General features: G+C 40.4%; 1 protein-coding gene across 1 annotated transcript; it reads right to left on the reverse strand.

Annotated features, from left to right (window-relative positions):
* Window positions 1–484: 484 nt before the first annotated feature.
* ncf4 (neutrophil cytosolic factor 4) lies at window positions 485–26,517 on the reverse strand (the record flags this gene model as incomplete). The annotated part of the gene is made up of 10 exons (XM_083905746.1): window positions 485–744; window positions 2,797–2,862; window positions 2,966–3,117; window positions 7,333–7,431; window positions 16,800–16,848; window positions 18,084–18,211; window positions 19,807–19,877; window positions 25,327–25,486; window positions 25,573–25,657; window positions 26,486–26,517. The coding sequence occupies 10 exons, from the start codon at window positions 26,515–26,517 to the stop codon at window positions 537–539; spliced, it is 1,050 nt and encodes a 349-aa protein (XP_083761872.1). The 3' UTR covers window positions 485–536.
* Between the last annotated feature and the right edge of the window lie 222 nt (window positions 26,518–26,739).

The following is a 26,739-nucleotide window of genomic DNA, read 5'->3' on the forward strand; positions in this document are numbered from 1 at the left end:
ATAGCGTAAACGTGACTTCACGCGCGTCATTTTCTGGTCAGTCGTCATGGAAAGGCGCTGTGCGTTAACGTTGATGCCGTTTACTGCCGTTAACGTGCCCAGCACTACTTTTAAAACAACATTAAGGTCAAAATTTAAATATTAGCTTGTATTTTGGGATTCATATATATTTTAATAGTCAGTGCCTCACCAGGTGTGGGCTAGCACAGGGCAATACTTAGCATCGAAGTAACTTGAATCATGGAGAAATATACAAATCAGCTTTGAGAATTTTAGTATTGTTTTATTCACGAGAGAATAGTGTAAGTACAGTCGTAACTTCACCTCTACGTTGACTGTTAGCATCTTAGCATCTTCTGTACTCCTGCTCTACTAACTATGTCTTCATCATACGGTAAACACACAGCGCCTCTTCAGCGTAACAACAACTGAGAACGACGTCTACCAAAAAGCACCTAAAAAAAGTAGTTGTAGTTGTGGTAAAAATCTGAAATGTAGCAACCGCTAACTGTATTAGCTGAAACCGCGCGTCTCTCTCAGGCCTCGGTGTTGTAAACGGAGAGGTCGGACGCCCTGGTCACGTGCACTTCCCACGGGAACTGATTGACGGGTCTCTTGACTTTGCCGCCCCGCCGTCGGCCCTCCTTGACCATCAGCCGGACGTCCTCGTCGTCCAGGATGCGGATCAGGTCGCCCTCGGGGTCGCGGTAGTTCAGGGCGATGTCGTCCTCCTGGAAAACCTGTCTGCGAGGGCGCAGGGGAGACACGGAATTCATCGAATGATAGATGGAATTAAACATTTAGAAACAACTCGGAGATAAAACAAAAAAATAACAAAAACAGAGTCAGTTTGTGAGTTTTCCTAATGGCTGCCTGGAGGCGCAGGACGATGATGATGAAGCATTACCTCTGATGAAGGACAACCACAGGAATATTTAGCCACTTCCTGAACCCCCGAGCAATGACAGGACAAGGACACAACACACATGAAGCTACATCAACATGGTTTGCCCAATAAACAGGGAAAATCCACTTGGATTTAAGGATAAAATAGTAATTCAAGTCCTAACCCATTAAGTCACGCAATTAAGTACAAATCAATGCAAACGGTTCCAGGTAGAACCTCAGCCCTTGTAGAAGAACCCTTTTGGAACCCTTATTTCTAAGAGTGTACATATATATGCCAGAGAACGTTGTCTAAAGGTTGTATGAAGGCCGTAGGAAAGTAACGTAAGGGGAACACTCTGTAACGTTTTGTACAAAGGTTGTGGCAAATTCAAGTTCTAAGAACCAAATTTACAACCAAAAACTAAAGTTAGGGGAAGGCAACGTTCCCACAACCAAAAGATAATGTTCTAGGGTTGGGTTACTCCTTCATTAAACCTTGCGAGTGATGCCTCTTGAGTGGCAACGTTTTCAGTTTCATATCTCAGTGTTGACTGAAAGCATGTTTTTGTGTAGTACTAAGCCAAAGAGTGTAGTACTAAGCCAAACAGTGTAGTACTGAGCCAAACAGTGTAGTACTAAGCCAAAGAGTGCAGTACTGAGTGTAGTACTAAGCCAAAGAGTGCAGTACTAAGCCATATTATTAAAACTCAGGGGTTCAGGGTCTCATCATCCTCCTCCAGAGAAAAACAGGCCTGAAAACAATAATGAGCCGATAAGCAGACGGAAATGAACTGATTATGAATGGAGAGGACTAATCATCACAGAGCTCACCTGTCTAAACGACCAGATAATGAGAGATAAAGGCAGACAGGGAATGAGAGAGAGAGAGAGAGAAAGACGGTAACGTAATAAAGTTTGCCTTTGTGTGATCACATTATCACATTATCTTATTAAAACCCTATTGTTTTGATGCCATAATTTGCCTTCGAATCGAGAATCGTATGAATCGAGAATCAATTTTGAATCGAATCCTGACCCTAAGAATCGGAATCGAATCGAATCGTGAGCCACACAAAGATTCACATCTCTAATATAAACATATATATATACATATTGATCAACATATATATTGATTAGCATATAAACCAAACTAGAGGGGTGATAGTCGACGACTACTAATCCAAGCGCCCACATTTTTATGCCAATTTTAAAGCAAAATTTGCATAGGCAATGAAGCCCACTTTGGACATGTGGTGTGCAGCGGTGACCTTGGAAAGTAGGTCAAGGTCACCTATCTTCGAACTTGTTCAAGATACTTGTAAGAGGCATGGACAGTGCCAGTTTGGCAGCAATGCAATAAATATTTGTCAAGTTATCGCGTTGACAAGGTTGAAAAGTGCCGGTTTTTGGCTATTTTTCAAGTTTCAAGTGCAGCCGTGACCTTGAAAAGTAGGTCAAGGTCACCCATCTTCGAACTTATTCAAGATACTTGTAAGAGGCACGGACAGTGCCGGTTTGACATCGATATGTCGAATATTTGTCAAGTTATCGAGTTGACAAGCTCGTAAAGTGCCGTTTACACATTTTCTCACATTTCCCCGCAAAAAAAACAGCGTAAAAATTCACGAAAAATTCCAAAAAAAAGGTTTTTGGACAAAACGAAAAAAACGCCTGGAGATATTCACCCACTAAACAATCCTACAAAAATGTGAAGGACGTACGCGCACAGGAAGGTATGACGGAACGGAACGGTGCGAACGATATATGCTATATGCATAAAAAGAAACGGGCCCGCAACGTAACCTTGTGGTTTCCCCATCCGGCAAATTTAGACAGTTGACGGTTGGCAGAATTGGACCTAACACGTTGGTCTCTGTGTTCAGATAAATGAAAAATAAACACGCCTACCTCATATGACACAGTAAGTCGTCGTACGTCGGCTGGATGGAGATGTCCTCTTGCACGCACACGTCTCTGTGACACAGTGAATTAGAGGTTTTCTGGTCGTTTAAAGGTTATTATGCATCCGCACCAGATATTACATCACATATGCACCACACACAAAGTCCACCGTTACCTGGTGTCGACGCCGTCGGGCGTCAGCATGAGGCAGCGCAGGCAGCTGTAGGTGTTGGCTCCGCCCTCCCCCTCTGACTCGCTCTCTGGGAGGGGCTTTATGATCTTCACAAAGGATTGTGGGAAAATGCCCGTCTGGCTGTTCACCGTGCCCTGACGATGAAGAAGAGAGGAGGTGAAGTTTGATGGAGAAAGACAATGAACGGCTTTTATGGAGAGAATCCCAGAGTGAGATCGGGGTATCGACGACGAGACGAAGATTCAGAGGAAGGAAAGCGTTCGGAGCTGCATGGACGTGCGTCTGGAGACAGATTTTACACACTAACGATCTGATTTTTAATATGCTGCAGATTTTACAAGCACTATTTTATTTATTTTTTACTGTACTCCAGGTGTTTGTTCGGTCTGAACAAAAACACGCTTTCACTCGACAGTTTCCTGTTATAATGAGATACGAAATTGAAAACGTGAGAATCATTAAGAGGCATCGCTCAATAAAGGGTTCAATAAAGGAGTTAGCCAACCCTTGAACGTTATCTTTTGGTTGTGGGAACGTTACCTGAAGGTTCCCCCCCACTAGGTTCTCCGGTGGTTGCCATGGAAACTTTTCCTTACTTTCATTTTTGGTTGTACATTTGGTTCCTATAACGTGACTTTGTCACGACCTTCATACAAATCTTTAGAGAATGTTCTCTAAAGGTTCCCAGAACGTTCCCATTACGCTACTTTCCTACAGCCTTCATACAACCTTTAGAGAACGTTCTCTTGCATATATATGTACACTCTTAGAAACAAGGGTTCTTCTACAAGGGCTGAGGTTCTTCCTGGAACCATTTGCTTCTGAAAAAGCCTTTCCCGAAGAAAGGGTTTTTCAAGGGTTCTTGGTAACACTAAGGGTTCTAGTGAGAACCATTTTGATCCAGAGAACCCTTTAAAACCAATTTCCTGAATAAAGGGTATTAGAAGGGTTCTTGGTGGAACCCTCCGGGTAGAAACTTTTTATAAAATGTTCTACCTGGAGCCAAAAAGGGTTCTTCTACAAGGGCTACCTGGAGCCAAAAAGGGTTCTCCTATGAGGACAAGCCAAAGAACCTGATATGGTTCTGCTTAGCACTTTTATTTCTAAGAGTCTAGAAACCTTCCTACACTCTTAGAAAAAAGGGTTCCAAAAGTGTTCTTCTACAAGGGCTGAGGTTCTACCTGGAACCATTTGTTTTTCAAGGGCTCTTGGTAACACTAATGGTTCCAGTAAGAGCCATTTTGATCCAGAGAACCCTTTAAAAGGCCTTTCCTGAATAAAGGCTTTTAAAAGGGTTCTTGGTGGAACCCTCCAAAAGGGTTATTTTACAAGGGCTGAGGTTCTACCTGGAACCAGGGTTCTTGGTAACACTAATGGTTCCAGTAAGAACTAATTTGATCCAGAAAACCCTTTGAAACCCCTTTCTGAATAAAGGGTTTTAAAAGGGTTCTTGGTGGAACCTTTATAAAAAGGTTCTACCTGGAGCCAAAAAGGCTTCGCCTATGAGGACAAGCCGAAGAACCTTATAATGGTTCTACTTAGCACTTTTATTTCTAAGAGTGTAACGTGTGAAGAGGAGAATCTCTGTATTTGTTATACCGGGACATTTACTGGGATTTTTATTTTTAAAACACATTCTACACTTTTACAAACGTATTTATTGCTATATTATTATATTCCATTTCTGCCAATGAACCCTCTTAAATATTACACAGTGGACCTTTAAAACCTTAAAGCTGCTCCTTTCAATCACTCTTTAATGATCGTTTCTCTATATTTTCTGGGCATCTTGACACAGAGTTGGTGCATTGCAAACATCCACCTTGTCACGCTTCACACCCACAGACTAAATTGAACGCATTGTACTTTTCAAAAAAAGAAAAAAAGAAAAGTTTTTTTTAAGTGTTGCATTAGTCCTCACCCACTCTAAATAAAAATCACTTGGGCGGATGCAAAGTTAGCATTTGCAGAGTTGCATAAGAATAAATAGACGATCGGTCTCCTCCGTGACGATTTCTAGGATCTCTATCTAGAAAGCCAGGATAAGTGCATCCTCCTCCTCCTCCTCCTCCTCCTCCTCCTCCTCCTCCTCCTCCTCCTCCTCCTCCTCCTCCTCCTCTCCCAGGGTTGATTCTCGCTCTCCCACCATCTCAGCTTCTCTCTCTCATACACTCCAGCTCAACACCTCGCACATTTCTTTATTAAACACATTTACTGACCTTTTCTACTACAACTGTTTGCTGGCACAAATGTTCCCGTGTTGCTTTTTTTTTTTTTCAGCGTCGCGAGCAGCTAATTAAAATGTCCCACGTCCCGTTTTTTTGGAGAGCGGCCCGACGCGTGACACTTGTGCAGGGTGTAATTTGGGACACTTTCCTCATTAAGTCATTGTGCCCGTAAAGGAAAGTGGAGTAGGACACCTCCAATCACACCAGTGACAGTCGTTTGTGATCACTGTACTCGTCTGATGCCATTTGGAGGGAATGGCACAGTTTTTTTTTTTAAGACAAATTCCAGTAACTGTGTTCTATTTTTAACTTGTTTTTTAGGAAAACTTTATTGATTAAAACGTGCTTTTTTTCACTCATTCGTGCCAAATAACTGAATAAATAAAGCCGTGCACACATCTGCTGGAAAAGTCTGGTTCTTTGTGGTTTATTTTTTCTTTCTTTCTTTTTCCAAGTTAGTAGGAACGTGCCCATTAGTAAGAAGCACACTAACTGTGGAACTATGGAGCATTTGTACCCAATTTTAACAGCTTCATAGTCGATATCTGTATGTTAGCGGAAAACCAGCCTTGCAAGATAAGAGTCTCTGTGAAAAAGCAGTTATTTTGAACCAAAATGAGCATGTTAGGCTCACATAACTTGCTATCTTTACCTTTAATTAGCCATGTTGTTTGAAATATTATGTCATACTCCAAAGAATCTAAGTGGGCACTCAGGATCACTTTTTGGCAACTGAAATACTGCATGTTACTCTTTTGCACTGACCCTTTACAGGTATATCAATAGGTCAAACGGGGCTGATTGGGCTATAATGTTTAAAACATGTCATACCCCAATGAATCTAAGTGATTTTGAATCAAAATATCCCCTCAACCACAAAGTAGGAGTCCAGGATCACTTTTTGGCAACTGAAATCCTGCATGTTACTCTTTGCACTGGCCCTTTACAGGTAAATCAACAGGTCAAAGGGGGCTGAGTGGGCTATAATGTATATATAATGTCATACCCCAATGAATCTAAGTGATTTTGAATCAGTCCAGTCCAGGATCACTTCTTGGCAACTGAAATCCTGCATGTTACTGTTCGTATTTGCCCGTAAAAGATATATCAACAGGTCAAAGGGGGCTGAGTGGGCTATACCGTTTAAAATATGTCATACACCAATGAATCTTAGGGATGTTGAATCAAAATATCCCCTCAACCACAAAGTAGGAGTCCAGGATCACTTTTTGGCAACTGAAATAGTGCATTGTACTGTTTGCACTGACCCTTTACAGGTATATCAACAGGTCAAAGGGGGCTGAGTGGGCTATAATGTATATATAATGTCATACCCCAATGAATCTAAGTGATTTTGAATCAGTCCAGTCCAGGATCACTTTTTGGCAACTGAAATACTGCATGTTACTGTTTGCATTTGCCCGTTAAAGGTATATGATGAGGTCAAAGGGGGCTGAGTGGGCTATAACGTTTAAAATATGTCATACACCAATGAATCTTAGGGATGTTGAATCAAAATATCCCCTCAACCACAAAGCGGGAGTCCAGGATCACTTTTTGGCAACTGAAATACAGCACGTTACTGCTTACACTGACCCTTTACGGGTATTTCAAAATGCATTTACTTATGAAATGTTGAACAAGCAATGTCCAGGCAGTGAAATATAAACAGTTTCATTTTGCTACACACTGACACTTGGTTCAGTCACATGGTCACAGAAACTTCAGATAAATCTATCCATACATTTTTGACCATGATTTTTACTCCTTTTTTTTTTTACCCCTCTCCAGTGCAATCCCTTCCTTCGGCATCCCCGTCTTCTCCTCCACCACTCTCTCATCCTTCCTCCTCACTTTCCTCCCCTCCACAGTCCTGATATAGATGCCTCCCTCTCCTTTTTTTTTTTCGCTTTCCATTTTCTCTCTCTCTCTTATTCTCTCACGTCTCTACTCCCCCTCCACCTCTTCAGTAGCTCTCCCATCCCGTCCCTCTCACTTTCCAATCCATCTTTCACTGCCTTCCACTCTACTACTATTTCCCTCTCATCTTCTCCACCTTCCTCTCTCCATCCCTCCCTCCTCTTCCTCTCTCTCTCTCTCTCTCTCTCCGTGTGTTCTTACCTCCAGCCAGTCAGCGTTGACTCGTCGCAGCAGGAAGATCACCTCTCCCCTCTTCAGGTTCAACTCTGCCTTGCCATTGCCACGAAAGTCAAACATCGCCTGGGAAACGCACACAAAACCACACACACACACACACACACACACACACACACGAGTCAGCGAGAGGAGAGACGGAAACAACCGACTCACAGAGAGAAGAAGAGACGGAAAGGTAAGACTTTGCAGACTTTTTGACCGACAGGAAAGAAGTTACAAGTGTTTGTGTTTCTGCAGCCGCAGGATCGTTGTCGTCGTTATTTAAGGATCATCGAAACAACTGAAGAAGGACGTTAAAGTCTAGTTGCGCTGTGTGAAAAGAAAGCTATTGTCGCCCACCCTGTAAAAGAACAAGGAGCAGAGTAAAAGCAGTGGGAGGTGAGATGAAGAAGAGAGGGAGCAAAGTGAAGGAGAGGTGTCGATGAAGGGCTGAAGATCGCTGCTCACTTCACAGCGACTGACTGAGTAAAACGCTCTGTATTGAAGATGCTTCACGCTAGTTTTTTTTTGCCATTCAGATGAAGACACTGTAGGTTCTCTCTCTCTCTCTCCTTTTCCGTCATAAACACCGACCTTGTCAGGACCAGCATAGTCCATCACGGAGAGAACACGGGGGTGAATTCCAATTCCTTGCTTAACCCTCAATCTCAAAAATGCGCGCTCCCGCCAGTGCAAGTGCAAAAATTAAGTCGAGGGCCAAGTTTAAGGGCTGCATCGCCCTCAATATTGAGATTTTCCCCGACCAAGCCTTTGGGAGCAAGGGCTACCCAGAATGCATTGCGTGTTTCGACATAACAACAAAGCCGAAAGCAGCGAAACGAGTACTCTCGAGATATAAAAATTATGAAAACCATTGTATTATCTTAGCTTAGGCCCATATTATGGATTACTGACGTCATTGTTGCGTAACATTTATTTTTTTATTTTTTACGATCTTTTGTCAATAGCCGGCTGGTGCGGACAAGCGATCGTTTGCTATCGTGTGCGCTAACTGTCAGCTGAATATGTCCGTGGTTGTGGTATTTGTATGAGTATCATCTTATAACTAACTGACAACCTAAAAATAACTTGACCGACAAACGGATCGTGATAAATAATCGTGACGTAAATGTGTTCTTAAATGTCTTCTTCTTCTTCTTTTTTGGAGTTGACAGACTGGACGCAGCTTTCGCGTTATTCTGCCCCCTACAGTCTGAAGACGTATCTGCATTTAACGGGTGTCCCATTTCTAAGTGACAAAATAACCCTCAACACTTTGGTTTTGAGGGCCAGTTAAGATTAAGGGTTAAGATAGGAATTGGAATTGGAATTGGCCCCAAAACCTAGAGATAACACTGTTGTTTACGCTGTGCAAATGAATGGAAGTCAATGCAGTGTCCTTAAAATGATAGCTTTGCTGTGCTGTGTGTGTGTGTGTGTGTGTGTGTGTGTGTGTGTGTCATCAGGGTCAAGGTAATCTCAGTGGATTGTTAATCCAGCCTGCTCCCTCACTCCCCAGCTTCATTACAGCGCCACAAGTCTCCGTCTCATGTTCTGACAGAAGAAACATTCCCTCGCCCCCTCACGCTGATCTTAACCATCACAACCAAAGCGCCAAACCTACAACCCACAATGTCCCCACAAGGTCAAACAAGGTCCCCACAAAGATATTATACACATAATATGGCCGGCGTTATTCCTAATGAATTATTCCACTAGATGTTTTATTTTATTATGGCGTTGACACAAACGCCGGCTGTAATTTGCAGATGACGTGAGAACATGCCGGAGATGATTCGCCGCTCTAGCTGCGACGCAAACAACAAATCTGATGTGACAAAGCAATCCCTCCTTCCACAATTCTCACCTCTATCTCATCATCTTTCTACCTCTTTATCCGATTCCATGTCCTTCTCCGTTTGTGAAATCTGCTCATCGGGTATATTTTTTAAGCTCTTCTTTTTGCAGCACTTGCAAAGCAAAGAGAACAATTTCGCGTTGAGAGATAAGTGTGAAATAGTGGATAAAGGTGCCGGGATGTGCATCAGTTAACCATTCAACTAGCAGTTCCATCATAAAAAGGTAAAAAATGTACTAAAGTGTTGTCAGAAGTTCTTGCAAACCTGTTTTTATTAACTGTCACTAGCTAAGTTTTAGTGACTGATCTGAACCTTGCCAACAAAGTTCCAATTAGTCGACTGATTGATTTGTGGGGAGAACAGACGAACAGGATTTAATTAATTTGGCCATGAAAGCGAAGGCTAAGGCTGAACGAGGTACGGCGACGCTCTGAATCATTGCCTATTGCGACTGATAACGGTGTTAAAGGTGTAATTGATTAATTCATTCATTAACACCTTTGTAATGTAGTAATTACTTGGGAGGGACAGAGCATGCTAATGAACATCAGTGTCCGTTAGAAGACAGCAGCATGAATAGACCACAATGCAAAGCAGTCGCAGACAGTTTAACGACACATTTGTATTCCGTAATATTTGAAATTAAGTACCACATCTATCTATCTATCTATCTATCTATCTATCTATCTATCTATCTATCTATCTATCTATCTATCTATCTATCTATCTATCTATCTATCTATCTATCTATCTATCTGTTAGCTTGAAGTTATCTATTGGTTAGTTTAAAGTTATCTATCTATCTATCTATCTATCTATCTATCTATCTATCTATCTATCTATCTATCTATCTATCTATCTATCTATCTATCTATCTATCTATTGTTAGCTTAAAGTTATCTATCGTTAGCTTAAAGTTATCTATCGTTAGCTTACAGTTATCTATCTATCTATCTATCTATCTATCTATCTATCTATCTATCTATCTATCTATCTATCTATCTATCTATCTATCTATCTATCTATTGTTAGCTTAAAGTTATCTATCGTTAGCATAAAGTCTATCAATCTATCCATCTCTGTATAGTTAGCTCAAAGCTATCTATCTATCTATCTATCTATCTATCTATCTATCTATCTATCTATCTATCTATCTATCTATCTATCTATCTATCTATCTATCTATCTATCTATCTATCTATGCTAATGAACACCAGTGTCCGTTAGCCGAACACAGAAGACAGCAGCATGAATAGACCACAATGCAAAGCAGTCGCAGACAGTTTAGCGACACATTCGTCTTCCGTAATATTTGAAATCAAGTACAACAGCTTCCTCAATTCCCTTATCATCATACAAAGCCACTGTAACAACCCGACCGTTACATCCTCTCTCTCACTGCGTCCTGCACTTTATCCAGGGCGAGAACGTGGCGTCGTCGGTGTGACCACAGGTGTCCTATCAGGAGCAGCTCTCTAAACCCTTGGGTTAATGCAGCCACAGGAGCAATCATCCAGTACAATTAGATCCACTCTGACCCGCCTTAATGAGCTTGTTAGACCTTCAGCACATTAATCAGGCAACAGGGAAGAGAAGATTACGATGGAAGTCTTTCCCCCTCTCTCCTGACGTTTATAAAAGTGTATTATTTTTAAGGACTTGGCCCACTTCCTTGAAGGCCTGGAGAGAGAAGAATTATGATTTTACAACATTCATGTGTCGAAGAACGAGCGCAGATTGCAGAAGTTGCTCGTGTGCTGTGACACAGTGTTTGCACATCCCTGCAGATCGATTCTGCTTTCAAAGAACATTTTTTAAAATCAGAGGGATTTCACATGCACATTAGTGCCAGGTTTTAGCTTAGAGGGACACGGGGGGTTTCAAGTGAATTGTTGCACTCTTTAATATATTTGAGTCTTTGGAGAATATAAAGGATTGAAATGAAATGTTTTTTTTGCGGATCTGCAACTCCTGTGTAAAGCAACACAAATCTTCCAGTTGGAATCTATCTATCTATCTATCTATCTATCTATCTATCTATCTATCTATCTATCTATCTATCTATCTATCTATCTATCTATCTATCTATCTATCTATCTATCTATCTATCTATCTATCTATCTATCTATCTATCTATCTATCTATCTATCTATCTATCTATCGGTTAGCTTAAAGTAATCTATCGTTAGCTTAAAGTCTATCTATCTATCTATCTATCTATCTATCTATCTATCTATCTATCTATCTATCTATCTATCTATCTATCTATCTATCTGTTAGCTTAACGTTATCTATGGTTAGCTGGTTAGCTCAAAGTTATCTATCTATCTATCTATCTATCTATCTATCTATCTATCTATCTATCTATCTATCTATCTATCTATCTATCTATCTATCGGTTAGCTTAAAGTAATCTATCGTTAGCTTAAAGTCTATCTATCTATCTATCTATCTATCTATCTATCTATCTATCTATCTATCTATCTATCTATCTATCTATCTGTTAGCTTAACGTTATCTATGGTTAGCTGGTTAGCTCAAAGTTATCTATCTATCTATCTATCTATCTATCTATCTATCTATCTATCTATCTATCTATCTATCATTAGCTTAAAGTTATCTATCTATCTATCTATCTATCTATCTATCTATCTATCTATCTATCTATCTATCTATCTATCTATCTATCTATCTATCTGTTAGCTTAACATTATCTATGGTTAGCTTACAGTTAGTTATCTATCTATCTATCTATCTATCTATCTATCTATCTATCTATCTATCTATCTATCTATCTATCTATCTATCTATCTATCTATCTATCTATCTATCTATCTATCTATCTATCTATCATTTATTTATCTGTTAGCTTAAAGTTATTTATTTGTTAGCTTAGAGTTATCAATTGGTTAGCTTAAAGTCTATCAATCTATCCATCTATCTATAGTTAGCTTAACGTTATCTATCTATCTATCTATCTATCTATCTATCTATCTATCTATCTATCTATCTATCTATCTATCTATCTATCTATCTATCTATCTATCTATCTATCTATCTATCTATCTATCTATCTATCTATCTATCTATCTATTGTTAGCTTAAAGTTATCTAGTTATCTATAGTTAGCTTAAAGTTATCTATCGATAAGTACCATTTTTCCATTTCCATTTCTTTGACAGGCAGAATAAAACTTTCTCACGGACAAATAAACACTAAACAAAACGTGTCTAACTACAATATAAGTAGAACTCGCAGTTTTCTTCTTCTTTTTTTTTACTAGCAACTAAATGTGTCTTTCTGCAGCTTCATGACTGACAGGTAGAGCGTGTTAATGTGGCTGCAGCTGAGGACGCCTGTCTACTGGAGGCAGGTTAGCTGAGACTGTGATGCAGCTGTGAGGAGGCATCACTGTACCATGTATTCTGAGGGGCAGAGATAATCATCGCTGTTGTAAAAATGAATGAATTCACTGTCACAATAGAGAAGTGGAGTCTTTGTATAATCTAGTACTGACAGGCTAACGCTGCTGGTGTCACAATTCAGAGCCTAGCGTCGTGACTGGGCTGTCCCATTTCACTTGTTCAGCTAAACGGAGCCAACAAATGCATCATTACAGCCCTAAACAAAGTCGGATCCAAGAGGTGGATCTAGATCTCCCGATCTTGCAAGGCTGCTTTTCCACAAACCAACCAGTAGAGGGAGTACAGAAAGCCTCCGATCTCCGCACAGCAAGCCATTTAACCGTCACAATGACTCCAAAGCTGTTAAATCGAAGGCGCCACATGTAAGAATGTGGCCAAAAACGGTTACTACACTCAAATTCAAAATACATATAAGGTCTTGTAGGTTTCGACGTAACTGGCAACCCGTGGTTGCTCGGCAGCTGAGGCTCTACCGACTGCAATGATTGGTAGACGGCGGTAGGTGGCGCCACATGCCGAAAACATGATTTGCAGTCTGCAAAATCATTTTTTTTAATGCAAATATTTTGGCTGTACTGTTGTTGTTGGTGAGTTCAGTTTGTTATATGAACATTATTCGTGCATTAAAAAAATATTTTGCAGACTGCAAATCATGTTCATGTTTTGAAATCATGTTTTTGGCATGTGGCGCCACCTACCGCCGTCTACCAATCATTGCAGCCGGTAGGGCCTCAGCTGCCGAGCAACCACGGGTTGCCAGTTACGTCAGAAAAACCAATGCAATGATTGGTTACTACACTCAAATTCAAAATACGTCATAAGGTCTTGTAGGTTTCGTTTTCTCCGACCGTTGTAGCTCAGACGTAACTGGCAACCCCGTGGTTGCTCGGCAGCTGAGGCTCTACCGACTGCAATGATTGATAGACGGCGGTAGGTGGCGCCACATGCCGAAACATGATTTCAAAAGAAAGTAATGAGTACTGTTCTCATGTGTCTCTGTGACACATTAGCAGGATTTTACGGCCAGTTGCTCTAGATTTATTACATAACGCACCTTTAAGGTACAAATCCGCTTCAAATTGTGATATGAGCAGAAAAAAATGGAATAAAAACGTGGTAGATGTAAAAGCAGGGCAGACATTGGTACCACACGCCCGCAGCCTGATGCTAGCTACATTTTTGTTAAAATCTGAGAATCTAAATTTTAACCTGGCATCGTCCAGAGGACTGCTGCCAGCTCTCGGGCCAATTCGGCATGTTGAATCACACATTTGGACGTAAAAAACAGTGTGTTGGCCCAGTCGCTGTGCTATTATGTGCTTCAACCATCTGCATGGTGACCACACAAGACATACAAGATGCTAATTTTGCACCTCCTGCCCCCTGGTTTCCCTGTTTCTATGATGAATACAGATTACCGCCACCTGCTGGTGGTAGGCAAAGGTGTTCCTCTTTGCGTCACAACCAGCCGTTATGTTTTTTTCTGATTGTGATCCACTGTAACTGGCTTACATACACTCTTAGAAATAAGGGTTCTAAGGGTTCTTCTACAAGGGCTGATGAGGTTCTACCTGGAACCATTTGCTTCTGAAAAACCTTTTTACGCGAACAAAGGGTTTTTCAAGGGTTCTTGCTCACACTAATGGTTCCAGTAAGAACCATTTTGATCCAGAGAACCCTTTAAAACCAATTTCCTGAATAAAGGGTATTAGAAAGGTTCTTGGTGGAACCCTCCAGGTAGAACTAAGTGGGGAAAAAGTGGGGGAAAAAAACAACTGTTCACAATATTGCATCATGATATCACATGTATACTTTCTGACTTAATTCTCAGAATTCTGATTTTAAACTCAAAATTCTTACTTTATTTTCAGAATTCTGACTTTAAAACTCAGAATTCTGAATTTATACTCAAAATTCTGACTTTAAAACTCAGAATTATGACTTTATTTTCAGAAATCTGATTTTAATTCTCAGAATTCTGACTTTAAACTAAAATTCTGACTTTATTTTCAGAAATCTGATTTTAATTCTCAGAATTCTGAATTTAAACCTCAAAATTCTGACTTTGAAAAACAGAATTATGACTTTATTTTCAGAAATCTGATTTTAATTCTCGGAATTCTGAATTTAAACCTCAAAATTCTGACTTTGAAAAACAGAATTCTGACTTTATTTTCAGAAATCTGATTTGAATTCTCAGAATTCTGACTTTAAAACCCAGAATTCTGGTATTATTCTCTGAATTCGGACTTTAAAACTCAGAATGATGAATACAGATTATATATCATCATTTTTTTTGTAATCCCTTCACCTTCCTCTACTCTAATTTTGCAACTCCAAAAAAAAAAAAAAAAGAAGCCTGCCCTCAAGCTTGTGCATCATTAAAAAGCGCAGTGCGTGATGCTCACTCAGCTCGACCTCTCGCATCGACCTTGCTCGAAGCCCAAAAGTGCCAAAGCCAACAGCCACCCGTCGCACTTTGAGCCTGAGCTAACGCTAAGTGGAGCGGAATGAGGCGTATCGGAAAACACTGACGCCTGCAGCAGCGGCAGCAGCAGCAGCAGCATCAGCAGCAGCAGCAGCAGCTTGTTTGCATGCAGTTTAACAGCCGCTTCCCCGCGCCGCGCAAAAACACACATCGTATTCTTTCTTTTTTGCCCACAGAGAAGGAGGGAGCGAGCTAAAATAGACGTGGAGTAGGCTGGCAGGTCTAGTAGAGTAGAGCTCACCCATGTTTTTACTTTCTGTGTGGGAGAGAGGGGGAGGCAGAGAGGGAGGGAGGACGCAGCGAAACAGAGTTGCTTCTGCTACTTTGGCAATTAAAGTCCGGTAAAGTGTGCACCGTTGTGTTGCCGACTGCGTCTCTCTCATCCATCATCCGGTAAGACGTGCTGTTATTACACCTGCTAACGCAAAAGAGTAAATTAGACGCAAAGGCGCAATCTTAGCCAAACGTTACGACACGAGATTCAATTACGGGAAAGAAGGAAGGAGCCGTTGTTCTGTGATTGAATCCTCTGTTGTAAAAACAGCAGCAATAAGTCGGTAAAAGGACACGGATGCTGTTCCTCAGAGCTTGTGTTGTGTGGAGAAAGCGGGTGATTGGGAAATTTTCTACGGAAGAGGATTAGGGTCACACAGGAAAAAGATATTTGAGTTCTGACTTTAAACTTTCAAAAATAAAAAATTAAGAATAAAGAATTCTGAGTTGAAAACTCAGAATCCTCACGTTATTCTTAGAATTCTGATGTTCTCAGAATTCTGACGTTATTCTTAGAATTCTGACTTTATTCTCAGAATTCGGGCTTTAAAACTCAGAATTCTGACTTTATTCTCAGAATTCGGGCTTTAAAACACAAAATTGTGACTTTATTCTCAGAATTTTTACTTTAAAACTTAGAATTCTGATGTTGTTCTCAGAATTCTGACTTTAAATCTCAGAATTATTATTTTAAAACTCAGAATTATGACTCTATTTTCAGAATTCTGACTTTAAAACACAGAACTCTGACTTTATTCTCAGAATTTTTAAATTTAAAACTCAGAATTCTCATATTATTCTCAGAATTCTCATATTATTCTCGGAATTCTGACTTTAAATCACAGAATTCTGACGTTAAAACTCAGAATTCTAACTTTAAAACTCAGAATTTTTACTTTAAAACTCAGAATTCTCATGTTATTCTTTCCTGTGTGTCCCTAATCCTCTAATCCCTAAGTTCCCGTGTTTCATACATTCACTGTCCATCGCTATATTCACTGAAATAGTCATTGTGATGAAAAGTTTTGAAAAAGTATGCTAACAGTATGTTTGAAAAGGGGCTGCAGCACACGGAGAGTGTATGAGTATGTAAGTATGTGAGCGACCTGGTAAAGAAAAGGACACAAGGTCAAATTTAAAGGAGGAGGAGGAAAGTGAAAAACACCCCGAGCCATCATCATTGATCGCTCTGTCACTGAAGGTAATGCAGTGGCTTAGGCTTAGATTAGCTTAGCTTAGGCTAGGTGATGCATTATGTCCTCCTATGTGTGTGTGTGTGTGTCAGCATCATATGATTCTGGTGCGTTCTGCGTGGTTGTTTGACTAAAAAAAAAAGTTGTTTCTCAGTGTGGTGTGGTCACCATGGAGACGGTTACCAAAGCAACTACAACTGCACACATGCTGTACCTCTGCCCTCGGGGAGGAGAAGAGGTCCATCTTGGGCTTGACCGTCTTCCTGCAACGACGGAAAACACACACGAGATGAGTCGAGGAAGAAGGATCGCGGGAAAAACACTATCGTTTATTTATTTAACACTACGGCAACTCTGCCGTAACCAGATGAGCAAATATTGACAGCGCACGACTGGCGTCCACGTGTTGCTTTGAACGTCCGCAACGAGGAAGTGCTCAGACTCGACCTTTGCATCACTTCCTGTTGCGAGACGGTCTCCCGTTTACCACATTTCCTGCTTAGCGTAACCTGACCACAGGGGGGCGTCGGTCAGAAACTATTAACGGCTGTAGTGAAAGAGGAAGTGGAGCATAGGAAATGATAACAAATCCTCATCAAAAGCTAAATTTACGGATGGTCGTCCTCCGATTCTTCCTCATTTTAGGATGTTTATAGTCATCACGTATAGTATTTTGAAAGAGCTTTTGGGGCAGCCTGTGTACGGACAGAAAGAAATTGGACGGAGGGTTGCCAGTTCACATCCCTGACACAAGGGCTAGAGTACCCTTGAGCAAAGGTACCCAATTCTCCATAGTTCACTGTTACTTGGACACTCCCAATGGAGGGTCTGATATTTATTGTTATTCTTATTTTATTCTCATAATTCTGACTTTAAACTCATAATTCTGACTTTATTCTCAGAATTATGACTTTAAACCCAGAATTATCATGTTATTTACAGAATTCTGACTCTATTCTCAGAATTCTGATATTATTCTCAGAATTCTGACTTTAAAACTCAGAATTCTGACTTTGAAACCCAGAATTTTCATGTTGTTCTCGGAATTCTGACTTTAAGGTCAGATTTCTGAAAATAATGTCAGAATTCTGAGTTTTAAAGTAAAATTATATACTAATTATATACTTTATTCTCTATTCTTTTAAAACTCAGAATTCTGACATTGTTCTCAGAAACATAGAGCATGTTATATGGGTGGATTATTACTACTATTATTATTATTGTACTATAGAGAGATGGACATTAGAGAATGTATGGAAATCAGATGTTTTTTGAGCTACATTTTAAACCCTTCTTTAACTACAATAATGTATTATGTTATTCTAAAGGCTGTAATGAGGAGCTTCTGGCCAGGATTAAATTTACAAGTGCGTGAAGCCTTCACAGAAACAGTGTGTGGCACAAACATGGTTTTAATAATAATCAGGGTGTATCAGGGGCTCTGTTTAGTAGCGTATTAGCGTGACTGTGCAGGACGGTCGCGGGTGGGCGGACTTACACTTTGCGCGTTTGTGGCCGCAGACGCCTGAGGGCCTGCGGGTGGTGCTGGCTGTCCTGATCCGTCTGGTAGAAGAAGATCCTGAGCGCGTCGTCGAGCAGGAACCACGTCGGCAGACTGAGCAACCTCTGGAAAAGAGGAGGGAAAAATGAAGGGAAGATGGAGCCTTTTTATATAACCTTTTTATAAAGGTTCTTATAAAGGTTCTACCTAGAACCATTTTGGAGGGTTCCACCAAGAACCCTTTTAAAACCCTTTATTCAGGAAAGGAGTTTTAAAGGGTTCTCTGGATCAAAATAGTTCTTACTGGAACTATTAAGTGTTACCAAGAACCCTTGAAAAACCCTTTCTTCGGGAAAAAGGTTTTTCAGAAGCAAATGGTTCCAGGTAGAACCTCAGCCCTTGTAGAAGAACACTTTTGGAACCCTTATTTCTAAGAGTGTAGGACGGTTTCTACACTCTTAGAAATAAAAGTGTTAAGTAGAACCACATAAGGTTCTTCGGCTTGTCCTCATAGGAGAACCCTTTTTTTTTATAAAGGTTCCACCTGGAACCCTTTTGGAGGGTTCCACCAAGAACCCTTTTAAAACCCTTTATTCAGGCAAGGGGTTTTAAAGGGTTCTCTGGATCAAAATAGTTCTTAGTGGAACCATTAGTGTTACCAAGAACCCTTGAAAAACCCTTTCTTCGTCGAAAGGCTTTTTCAGAAGCAAATGGTTCCAGGTAGAACCTCAGCCCTTGTAGAAGAACCCTTTCGCTAACGGCACATAACAGCGTTAACACATGACGCGTTTCTGACTGACCAGAAAAAGTCGCGTATGACGTCATGTTTATGCTATGCTGGTTATTTGTAGCGCAAATAAACACTCCGCTCCAGTTCGACTGTAGGCGTGCTAACGGCACTAAAGGAGCTAACGGAGCTAACTGGTAAACGGTGCCTGGACTCCCGTGTCGCGGCACGTAAACATGACGTCGCGCGCGTCTTTTTCCTGGTCAGTCGTCATGGAAACGCGCCATGCGCTAACGTGCGTTTCCATTGCCGTAGCACTATCCGAAACTGTAGGGGGAGCTCCGGAGAGAAAAAGTCGTAAAAGCGACCAGACGTACAAAGTTCTGCTTTAAAAGGCAGTTTTTCTCTCTCAATAATAACAGTAATGTTAGTTAGTGGGGTAATTTTAGATGGGATGAACGCTAACGCTAACGCTAACCTGAGGGATAATAATAAGTCAGGGAGTGGTGGGAGATTGGAGTTAAGACGGATGGAAGAAGTGGACGAAAACGGAGCATGAGAGCGATGATTACAAGTGCGAGGCAAGAAGAGAGTGTGGCAAAGTGAGAACCATGTAGGCTGTGGTGGTGAAGCAGAAAAGAGAAGTGAGTGAGTGAGTGAGTGGGAGAAGGAGAACCTGATCGTGTGCTTTAGCGATGCAGGCGAAACGCTGAAACGTGTCAAAAGTCGCCCAACTACAGTCAGTCAGACGCGATGTGGGCACAGGTTAGAGCAGAAAGAGAGGGCGAGCAGCGACGCCCACGCGCCGAGCTCCGTCAGCAACACACTGCTGCTCAACGCTGCTCATCCACCTACAGCAGCACTCAGCCCACCCAGTTTGGAGGCTTCGCTGCGCTGCAGAAGATACAGAGCGCTGCTGCCAACAGTTCCCTTTTCTCCCTGGTGCTAAATTAAACAACAGTGTGCACCGTGCAGAGAATGACGTGTGATTACCTTCATGTACATGTTGAGGTCAGGGATTCTGCTCTCTGCGATTTCCCTCTTGTTTCCAATGAAGACTTTTCCTGATGAGAAACGAAGCACAGGTCAGAATTATAGCATCGTACGACTTTTTTGTAAAAATTTTGGACGACATACAAAAGTATGACTTTTTTGTCAAATTTAGGACGTCATAGTATAGTAAGACTTTTTTGTAAAAATTTTGGACGACATACTATTATTTTGATTTTTTTGTTAAATTTTGGAAGACATACTATCGTACGACTTTTTTGTGAAATTTTGGCCGACATACTAAAGTACGACTTTTTTGTCAAATTTTGGACGACATATTATAGCACGACTTTTTTTTGTCAAATTTCAGACGACATACTAAAGTACGACTTTTTTTGTCAAATTTTGGACGACATACAAAAGTATGACTTTTTTGTCCAATTTTGGACGACATACTAAAGTACGACTTTTTTTGTCAAATTTTGGACGACATACTAAAGTACAACTTTTTTGTGAAATTTTTGGACGACATACTAATGTACGACTTTTTTGTAAAATTTCGGACGACATACTAATGTACGACTTTTTTGTCAAATTTCGGACGACATACTAATGTACGACTTTTTTGTCAAATTTCGGACGACATATTAAAGTACGACTTTTTTGTTAAATTTTGGACGACATATTATAGTACGACTTATTTGACAAATTTTGGACTACATACTATCGTACGACTTTTTTGTCAAATTTTGGACAACATAGTATAGTACGACTTTTTTTGTGAAATGTTGGACGAAATACTAAAGTACAACTTTTATGTGAAATTTTGGCGGACATAGTTTAGAACAACCTTTTTGTGAAATTTTGGACGACATATTGTACGACTTTTTGTCAAATTTTGGACGCCATACTAATGTGTGACTTTTTTGTCAAATATCGGAAGACATATTATAGTACAACTTTTTTGTCAAATTTTGGACGACATACTATAATTTGACTTTTTTGTCAAATACTGTAGTATGAAGTGTCTTTACATGACATCAGTTACCACAATCAAGTGTCTCTGCTCCACACGAACCTTCCTGCATTGCACTCACTAGATCTCATGCTACCTGGTCACATTCCCACAAAAGGATGTGATTTTTTTTCACCAAAAGAACGACGGCGACAACAGCAACAACACTGCGCGAGTAAAGCGAGACATCTGCAAACAGGTTGGAGTACGGAAAGCTCACATTACAATGTAACACACCTGTACATAATATACTGTATAGGGCGGCGTTTCGACCGCTAACCTCCTCTCGTTTACACGCCGATGTGTAACCAAACCCTATGCATTGCTCTTGTTTTGCTGTTATTCTTAAGATAAGATGTGGTTTCCATGGAAAAATGACAATGTCAATTTATGGCACAAAGGAGGTGGCGTTATTCCATATGCAAACATAAGACGAGGATATCTTTTACCTTTTACCTGGTGTTTTTCAATGCAAGCGTGCACAGCCCCTACTCTGAAGAAAAGCACCTTATGAGTATAAACTAGTACTGTATTTACAGAAGAAAAATGCATTGTATTTACTTTAAACAAATACTTTATATTCACATTAAAAAATGTCTTGGCGTGAGGAAGGGGAATCAGAGAACAGTAGATGCCTTGTTTTAACGGATCAGATCCAGGTTTTTGGCAGAGCTCCACCACAGGTGCACCATGAAGACGAGCAAAATGGAACCGGAGAACTCAGAAGATCGTAAAATACTGTCCGCGCCTTCCTAATGTGGGCCTCGTAAATCCCAGCCACGTTAGAGAAATTTTTTACAAAATAACAACAAAGAACCAAATAACATGGATTTAAGTTGGCAAAACAGCTGAGTTAAAGCTGTAGTACGTAACCTAGAATGCTGTTATTATGAAATGTCCAGTTCCCTGATGCACTGGGGAACGTTCAGACTACAACAAATGACAAAAACAACCCTTTCATGCTGTATCTGTACACTCTTAGAAATAAGGGTTCCAAAAGGGTTCTTCTACAAGGGCTGAGGTTCTACCTGGAACCATTTGCTTTGGGTTCTTGGTTAGGGTTAGGGTTGGGGTTCGGAATAGGGTTAACCCTAACCCAAATATTATTTGGTGTATCCATTCATATTCCCCAGAGTATTAGTGTTGAAGAGTTTTGTAGTTTTCCATTAAATGTCTGGTTAGATACACTCTTAGAAATAAGGGTTCCAAAAGGGTTCTTCTACAAGGGCTGAGGTTCTACCTGGAACCATTTGCTTCTGAAAAGGGTTCTTGGTAACACTAATGGTTCCAGTAAAGGACCCCTTTTGTGAATATAGGGTTTTTAAAGGGTTCTTGGTGGAATCTGCCAAATGGGTTCCAGGTGAAACATTTATAAAAGGGTTTTCTTATGAAGACAAGCCGAAAAACCCTTTATGGTTCTACTTAGCACTTTCTAAGAGCGTACAGCACACAAACAAACACCGACATCAGATACATCTGCACAGTCACACACTCGTTATTTTGTCCTCACGAAAAAAAAACAACGATGCCAGATCCAGATCACGTTGTGTTCTGCCAAGTGTGAACGGTTGAATCTGCGCGCAATCAGATCTCTCCGGGAAACGGACGAAGAATGAAGTTGTGTTTTTCACCGCCATGTTTGGACATTTGATGGTTCTACGGTCCGGCGGGAATACGAGTCGTCGGTCTGGAACTGAGCTGTTGTTAGAGAAGATTAAGTATAAGGCGGGAGAATAGAAGTATATAATAGAGTCTGAGAGCTGGGGAAAAGCCAATTAAGACTCAGAGTGAGGCCGAGCAGACGGATATGAGACCAAAATCCTAAATGGACGGAGGTCGATCGGACAACCTCATCTTCCCGAGTCACAAGGCATTCAGGGTTCTCACTTGACGGCGTTGATTTGGCTCCTCAGTCGTTTCTTTGTCCTCAGCTCATTCTTTTTTCCCATAAGTCCATCTGTCGAGGAGCCGCCGTCGCCAGCGTCCGCTTCGATTATCGGAGGCCGGACGCTGACATCTGTGCCGTTAAAAGGCCGAATTAAGGCTTTGGGGGGTTTTGCTGGTGTTGTGAGGACCCAGATCTGTCGTCTTCTCTGAGGGAAACACAAACACTGCGTCCCTGTCAATGATTAAATAAAAAAGTATTCGGCCAAGCAGTTACGGTCACGGCTGGAGGAAGTGATCCAAGAAATTGATATGAGTCAGTGTCACGTCCTCGGAAGTCATTAAGATAAGGGTGTGTGTGTGTGTGTGTGTGTGTGTTTTGCATTCCTGACATATTGAAGTTTAAGTAGTAACATTTAGGCGTAATATTAGCTCTTCTGTAACACATTTATTTCTATTTTTAATCAAATGTATGCAGGACTTGGCTACTTTAACCAAAAAAGAATTTTTAAAAAAGTATTGTAACAAAGTACTTTTGCCCTTTTTGCCTTTTGTCAAATTTCGGACAATATATTATAGTACGACTTTTTTGTCAAATTTCGGACGACATACTAATGTACGACTTTTTTGTCAAATTTCGGACGACATACTAATGTACGACTTTTTTGTCAAATTTCGGACGATATATTATAGTACGACTTTTTTGTCAAATTTCAGACGACAAACTAATGTCCGACTTTTTTTGTCAAATTTCGGACGACATACTAATGTACGACTTTTTTGTCAAATTTTGGACGACATACTAATGTACGACCTTTTTTGTCAAATTTTGGACGACATACTTGTGTGACTTTTTTGTCACATTTTGCACGACATATTAAAGTACGACTTTTTAATCAAATTTTGGACGACATATTATAGCACGACTAATTTGGCAAATTTTGGACGACACACTAAAGTACGACTTTTTTGTCTAATTTCGGACGACATACTATAATACGACTTTTTGTTAAATTTTGGACGACATACTAAAGTACGACTTTTTTGTAAAATTTCGGATGACATACTAATGTACGACTTTTTTGTCAAATTTCGGACGATATACTAATGTACAACTTTTTTTGTCAAATTTTGGACGACATGCTATAGTACTACTTTTTTGTCAAATTTTGGACAATATAGTATAGTATGACTTTTTTGTAAATTTTTTGAAAAATGTAAAAAAGTATTGTAACTAAGCATTTTGCCCATTTTTCCCAGAATAACTTCCAATATCTGGCATCGACAATTTACTACATGTTAATTACGGTAATGCTAACGTATCGTCCGCGATACGCTTGGTTTTAAAGCATTTACGACAAATTTGGGCTAAATTTTAACACTAAATTTTCGACCTATGAGTGCTTCAATGGGAATTACGTTAATTAAACAGATTTAATATGTGGTTCGTGAGTTTTTTAAACGAGCAAAGACATTATTTATGAAGTCAAAGCTACATCTGCAGAGGCTTTAGGTGATTTTACAGTTTCAGTTCTTCCAGCTGCTTTGAGAAAAACTTATAAAAAAAACATGTGCAGACAGCTGTCGCCACAGATGCGCTCACTTCCTCTTCATGAGTTTGCATCTGAAGGTTAAAGTTAGAGGAAATTAAAGGAGCCTTTTTACAAAAAAGAAATATGACCCATTACTGTTAGGATTTATCTTTCCATCCAAAAAACACGCAATAATTAACGCCATAAAAGTCATATTTTAGGAAATACACAGGAAGAGATGAAAACATTGAACCTGCCCTTTAAATAATAATAATAAAAAATGACTTTATTTGACTTTAATGACTTTTAATTTATTTGCTTCTTAAAAAGTGTTGACACAAATCCAACTCCATAGACTTCTGCACGGAAAATAATTATTCACCGCAACTTTAAATAAGAAGGAAGTGTCATGCAAGCGCTTGCATGGAACTCATTGCACCAACATCGTGTGTGACGATATCATTTGGGTACGATACACTCAGGTTCTACTTGTTTTTATTAATAATACCGACATCACAGTATCCACTGTTCACTAGCTTAGTGTTTAAAGGCGCCATATGTAAGAATGTGGCCAAAAACGGTTACTGCATTCAAATTCAAAACACTGAAGTCTTTTAGGTTTTTCGTATTCTGACGTAACTGGCAACCCTGTGGTTGCTCGGCAGCTGAGACTCTACTGACTGCAACGATTGGTAGACGGCGGTAGGTGGCGCCACATGCCGAAACGTGATTTCAAAACATAAACATGATTTGCAGTCTGCAAAATATTTTTTTTAATGCAAATATTTTGTCTGTACTGTTGTTGTTGGGGAGTTCAGTTTGTTATATGAACATTATTCGTGCATTAAAAAAATATTTTGCAGACTGCAAATCACGTTTATGTTTAGAAATCATGTTTTGGCGTCATGTGGCGCCACCAACCGCCGTCTACCAATCATTGCAGGCAGTAGAGTCTCAGCTGCCGAGCAACCACGGGGTTGCCAGTTACGTCAGAAACCTAAAAGACCTCGGTGTTTTTGAATTTGAACGTAGTAACCCTTTTTGGCCACATTCTTACATACGGCGCCTTTAAACTGTTCTGTTTTCACTCACCTGGGAGAGAGGGCAGCACGCAGGTGTTAGGACCGCGTTTCTCCGGATCCTCGGGCGAGTATTTGGCGTCGAGGACCTGGTGGAGGCTCAGGAACTCGCGGTACCTCCTGTAGATCAGGTACCTGCCGCCTCCTCTGGTCTTCACCTCGATGGCGAATTTCTGAATTCGAACGAGGAAACGGTGAATATTTGCGGGGGACGCGGTTAAACGATTCTGTGGAGGGGCGGGTTTTTAAAACAACGTACAAAGTAGTCGATGAAGCCCCGCTTCTCCTCGATGTCGGCGATGGTGGCGCTGACGGGGATGTCGTTGGGCAGCTGATCGAAGTCGCTGCGACAGAAAAACGCAACAAAAAACGGACTTTAACAACAGTTTGTGCGTCTTTAGTGAAAGCTAATTAGCAGTTATTGACTGGTTTTGAAAAAAGGTTTTCGTGTTAGCCGTAGCTAACGAAAAATAAACACATATGAATTTCAAAATAAGATAAGTATAAGATAAATACAGGGTTTCCACAAGTCAAATTTAAGACTTTTTAAGACTTTTTTAAGACCAATTTAAGACCCATTTCAAATCCATACTGGCAAAAAAGTACAAAAGACATGCTAAGCTGTAACACACCGCGGCGCGCGCGTAAGCATAGCACGCTAGCTAGGTGGTGCTCGATAACTTCTCCCCGGGGAACACAGGCGACCTACTTTAGTTCCGTGTTGTAGTTATTGTTGTTATCGCGTCCTCAAAAACAGACACATTTCAACGCGAGACTGAAGTTTATGCACGTTTTTAAATAAAAGTAACGTTGATAGATTTTTAAGACCTTTAGAAACTTGAAACTTTTATGAGATTTTAGGAGAATTTAAAACACAATTTAGGCCACATTTGAGGTTTTTAAACCACGTTTTTATGTCTTTTAATTGTTTGAGATGCATCCTTTTAATGTATTTTGATATATTGCTTCTATGGCTTTTTATTTACGTATTTATTCACTTTGGCTCACTCTCAAAGTGCGGATTCTTGGATTCTTCTTCGTGCGTAAAAAAATAACATCACCACAAAAACTCACACATTACCCTCACTTACAGTATATAAACATATAAATATATATATATACATACATAAAAAAAGTGTATATAAAGCAAGTAAAGGTCGATTTTTACTCACCTTTCATCGCGTAACTGCTGCAGCAGCGACATGGTTCTTTTTTATGCGCAGCGCAAACTCCAGAAAAAGCGCTCGTTTTACACAGAGTCGTTCACACACACTCACACACACACTCTGACACACACACACACACTGACACACACACACCGACTGCCGACTCTGGCGTAACGGTGCGGAAACGAGGCAACAGGAAGCGAGAGTTTCCACAATAAGAGCCGAGAGTGAGTGGTGCGTTCAGGGTCGCGCGTCAAAGT

The sequence above is a fragment of the Microchirus variegatus genome, assembly GCF_963457635.1.
Source record: "Microchirus variegatus genome assembly, chromosome: 19".
NCBI lineage: Eukaryota > Metazoa > Chordata > Actinopteri > Pleuronectiformes > Soleidae > Microchirus > Microchirus variegatus.